This window comes from Protomyctophum bolini, assembly GCF_963924005.1.
Source record: "Protomyctophum bolini genome assembly, chromosome: 19".
Taxonomy (NCBI): domain Eukaryota; kingdom Metazoa; phylum Chordata; class Actinopteri; order Myctophiformes; family Myctophidae; genus Protomyctophum; species Protomyctophum bolini.
The window spans coordinates 35,682,528-35,687,550 of NC_137880.1; the positions used below are offsets into that span (position 1 = coordinate 35,682,528).

A 5,023-nucleotide genomic window follows, 5' to 3' on the forward strand; every position below is an offset into this window, starting at 1 on the left:
GGAGAGAGTATGTTTTGCATTCCGTCCGTGTGTGCGTACGTGCGTGCGTCCGTCCGTCATGTGTACAGTTAATCTCTGGCACCGTTAACCCGGTCGATGCCAAACTGTGCACACACTCTCCCTGGATGCCAACGACGAACCTCTGCCCCAAACTTTCCAGAACGGCCTGTTATAGCGCCACCATGAGACCGATTTTTGCAAAACACATTTCCTGACACATTTTATCCATACATCACGCAAATCGGTATACACTACTACACTATCTCTATAGTCATGTTATCAACATGGAAATTATGCACACACACATTCCCACTTGACTATGACAAGGAAATGCCACTTAAAATGTTTAAAATCAGCCTCATTGTGGTGCTGATTCACCGATCTGTGTCCAACATTGCATGCGCACTCCCTAGAGGCCAAGGAAAAACATTGGCCCTGCATTTTTCACATCTGCCCGACAGATCTTTGGAAAACACAGTTCTTTGTATTACTTGTACATATTTTCCAAACATCACGCAAATCGGTATACACTATCTCTATAGTCATGTAATCAGCACAGATCTGTTCGATTTTTCATATTCCATCCTGATTGGCCCGTTTAGAAAAAGAAAATCAAGAACTTCCGTGAACCAGGGGAATCGAAGGGATGAGCGAGTTACGTCAGGACTTCAGTGCTCTATGGAGGGTCACATTACCGGACACGGTGGCAGGGCCCCGAGGTCCTGGGCCACCTGCCTCCGGAGGAGCTTCATCTTGTTCCCCGTCACATGGAGCTTCTCCCTGGCCTCGCCGATGTCCTCCGTGCCCTCCTCGGGCTGGAGCTCCGACCACAGGGCCTGCAGAGAGTCCAGCTCAGCCTGTCGACTCTGGAGCTCCTTCTGCAGAGCCTGGAGACCACACGCACACACGCACACGCACACACACACACACACACACACACACACACACACACACACACACACACACACACACACACACACACACACACACACACACACACACACACACACACACACACACACACACACACACACACACACACAGGTGGTGATGATGAGATGCATGAATTGCAAGCTGCTCTCCCCCCTCTCTCCCCCAAGGACAGCGAGAGAGAGTACCCTTAATGAATTGCATTTTTATGGCGCTTTTCCAAGTGCTCAAAGCGCTTTACAATGGTTCATTCATTCATACACTGGGAGGTGAAGCGGCGAACAGTCGACGCCTGCAGCTTCCTCACTTCCCACATTCACACACCAATGGTGGCATGAAGCTCACACCGACCAACTTATTGGAGGCAATGTACAGTATCCATTCACATCACACACCAACGGTGGCGAGCTCACACCGACCGACTCATTGGAGGCAATGTGGGGTTCAGTGTCTTGTCTTGTCTAGCCTCGGAAACCCAGACGTTTTTATTTCCAGGGAGGAAAAAGAAAGTCTGGGTCCGAGTCCACTTCAATTCGGCATAGAGTAGCGCAAACGTCGCTCACTCTCTGCTGATTTCTGATCGCCTGCACCTTTGTTAAATTGACACACGCACACATGTACAGTACACACACACACTCTCTCTCTCTCTCTCTGTCGCTCTAAGTCTAAGTAATTAGTCTCATGTCGCGCAGCTGCGCATAGTTTCTCCCGGCGGATCCTGCCGGGAGCTGCCTATATGCCATAGAAAGCATAGGTGAGTTCCAGGCTATATGTCTTGTCTTGTCTTGAGCGGAGCCTTACGGTGAGTGTGTTGTGCTTGTGTTGCAGGCTGCTGTCTGGCGTGTCGGTGTGGTGGTGGTGGTGGAGGGGGAGGGGGGCCAGGACGGGGGCCAGGGCATCTCGTCTGCTCTCAGCGTGGGCCAGCCCACAGCAGCAGGGAGTGCAGCGTTGGTGGAACTCCTGCAGTTGAGAAGGGGATATAAAAGGGCCCCCCGAGTTAATGGTTAACCACTTTCAGACCTGGTTGGGCATGTAATCATACAGTCAATTCAATTTCAATTCAAAGGGCTTTATTGGCATGAGAAAACATACGTTTACTCATTGCCAAAGCAGAAAGAACAATACAACAATACAGCAATACAATCAAAACAAAATGATGTACATTTGAAGGTCAGAATCTTCAATAGATCAAATTCTATATGTACCAAGGTCACTCAATGCAGGTATAGTGCAGGAATATACACAATGATTAGTCTTTAGGGTGGTTGTGTTCCATTTGTTTGTTACAGTCATAACATACATTATAACAAACAATGAATGTGTGTGTGTGTGTGTGTGTGTGTGTGTGTGTGTGTGTGTGTGTGTGTGTGTGTGTGTGTGTGTCTGTCTGGCTGTCTGTCTGTCTGTCACCAACAGGTGAGAAAGTGGGCGCTGTTGAGCTTCACACTGTGCACAGGTGCATGATGGGAAGCTGAGTTTTTAGAGTTCAGTATACAGTCTAAACAATTACAGTTGCACCGCTCACTTCACACAGCTGTGATCTTTTTTTTTTTTTTTAATAGCACAAACAGCAGATCTACATTACAAGCTGTCGAGATGCTACTGTGCATAATGTAAAGCATCTTGAGATGCCGTGAGCTTGTATCTCTGATTTAAGCTGAAGAAGGCCTCCATTCTGTTGTTGTTGTTGTCTGCTGGGGGAAATGGAATAAAAACAAGAAACCTAAAGGATATAACTTACTAAGTAAGTAAGGTAAGTAAGTAAAGGATATAGCGTGAGTGGCTGTATTCATTTCTACAGTCTAAACCCAATGCCTCCCACAATGGACGACTGGCACGGGATAGTCCTGGATATTTTCAAATTGGAAGAATTTACAAAAACCTCTGGATAATACATATTGATACACACTGAGAGGAGACTTTGTGTGATCTCATACCAAAAAAGCATTGTGGCTCTGATCTGTCTGTATAAGAAATGTCAAGTCTATATTGGGTTATTGGATGTTGTTTTGCCCCAAAAGAATAAAGAGCAACATTTTTGGCAAGTTTCTGACAGTGTGCGGGACCCTTCTTCTAATGGCAACTAAAAAATACGGGGAAGCAGCTTTTGCTTCTATGGGCCGTCGGCATGGAACAAACTCCCACTGTACCTTCGTCAGGCAGCCTCTGTAGACATTTTTAAAGCTCAGCTCAAGACCCACTTCTACAACATTGCTTTTAATTGAGTTTTAATTTTAATTTGCACGTTCCTACCCTGCCCTGACTGATTTGCTGCATGTGGTGTTTTTATTTTATTTGTTTTTATTTGTTTTTATTTATTTTATGTTCTTATATTCAATTTTGTTCTTTGCCATTGTTTTATCATTTTAACTACTTATGTTTTATTTGTATTCTATTTTTGCCCTGTGAAGCACTTTTATGTATGAAAGGTGCTATACAAATAAAGTTTATTATTATTATTATTATTCTAAGTTTTTCCCCAAATAAAATAAACAATTAAAAAAGAAAAGAACAGAAAGATGTCTCAACTCAACAACAACAACAACTCACTCTGCAGCGCCAGAGCGTCCTCCTCAGGCCGCTCTCCCACTCCTCTCCAGGCGCGTGCACACGCCCCGCTCCAGGCTTGGTTCATGCTTCCCAGGCTCTCCCTCTGCTCCTGGTCCTCCTCCAGGCCGCCGGCGCTCCCCCGAGCCGCCATGTTGACAGACAGCATGGTGGACTTGTACCGCGCGAACGTCTTCTGGGTCTCCTGCAAGAGTATAGCACCAGTAAATATAGACGATATAGCGATGTCGATGTGATATTGTAATTGGCTAGCACAACCCATAGGGGGCGCCACAAATACAAAAAAAATTACCGTTTGTTGCAGAAAATCACACCCGTGTGAACCCGAGTGGTGCAATTCCCCCCCCCCCCACCTCTCTCTCTCTCTCTCTCTCATTAGCAGCACAATCCCTCTCTCTGCGTTTCTTGGCGCCCCCATACTGGTACTAATAAGTCATATACTCGTGCTCATGGCCAAGGTAGGTAGGTACCGGTAGACACATAGGTAGACACGGACATTGCTGGTTGTAGGAGTGGTTGCACCACTCAATAATGATTTTTAGTAGCCTGATTATCAGACTCTGAGCTTCTTGCAGTCCACTCAGAGAGTGGGCGGGGTCTATGGGCTGGATCCAGGCTAGATAAATTCCCCTCCGAATTACTTACACATGATCACAGGTGTGCCGTGACATTGTAATTGGCTAACACAATTAGTGGGAGGGGCCTATATAAGCGATTGTGGCAGCCACCCTTTGCAATGTTTCCAAAATTGCGACTTTTCCGTTAGTACACTCTGAGAGTGTACTAATGGAACCAAATGGATCCGTTAGGGTCCATTTGGTTCCATTTATACACTCTGAGTTACAGACCCACAAGGGGTCCATTTGGTTCCAAACTATCATTTAGCTGAGGACCGCCTGGAACTCCCTCAAGGACCCCTGGGGGTCCCCGACCCCACTTTGTCACAGTTGTCACAGATGAACAATCTGCAAAAAGCTGTCTTTGTGTAGTAAATTTAAAGTCTGTAGCTTTCAGATCAGGCTTCAGCAAGGAACGTGACAAAGAACACTTGTGCTATACCATCTTTTTCATGTCCACCCAGTGCCAGGGGTTCCCTCCAAGCACCACGTTATGAAGACTGTTGTTTATAACGCGCAGATTAGATCAGGTCAAATGAATAATGTACCTTCATCTGTTTGACCCTTGTCTCCATGTCTTACCTTCATCTGTTTGACCCTTGCCTCCATGTCCTGGATGCTGGTGCTCGGGGTCACAGTGCTTGAGTCTCTCCAGCTCTGGGATCACACCGGCCAGCCAGGAGGTGAGGTCAGCAAGGTCACTGTTCACCTGCTGGGGCTCCTCCTCCTCCTCCTGGGGGCCACGGTGCAGCGTGTGGCCCCTGGACCGAGCCTGCAGCAGCTCCCAGCGCTCAATGACCCCTGAGAGGACATTCACAGAGAGAGAGAGAGAGAGAGAGAGAGAGAGAGAGAGAGAACACACATTATTCTCAGTGGTGCACTACAGTAAATACATTTACTCAAGTGCT

The 5,023-nt window shown here is 46.9% G+C and overlaps 1 protein-coding gene across 1 annotated transcript in view; it reads right to left on the bottom strand.

Moving 5' to 3' along the window:
- Window positions 1–748: 748 nt before the first annotated feature.
- LOC308334452 (nesprin-2-like) overlaps window positions 749–5,023 on the bottom strand; it is a 54,117-nt gene continuing 49,842 nt past the window's right edge. The window contains exons 20-23 of the mRNA XM_080791208.1: window positions 4,698–4,916; window positions 3,477–3,682; window positions 1,732–1,887; window positions 749–887 (exon numbers count right to left, since the gene is read on the bottom strand). Of these exons, the coding sequence (XP_080647334.1) occupies window positions 3,504–3,682; window positions 4,698–4,916 (398 nt within the window). The 3' untranslated portion in view covers window positions 749–887; window positions 1,732–1,887; window positions 3,477–3,503. The remainder of the gene's footprint in view (window positions 888–1,731; window positions 1,888–3,476; window positions 3,683–4,697; window positions 4,917–5,023) is intronic.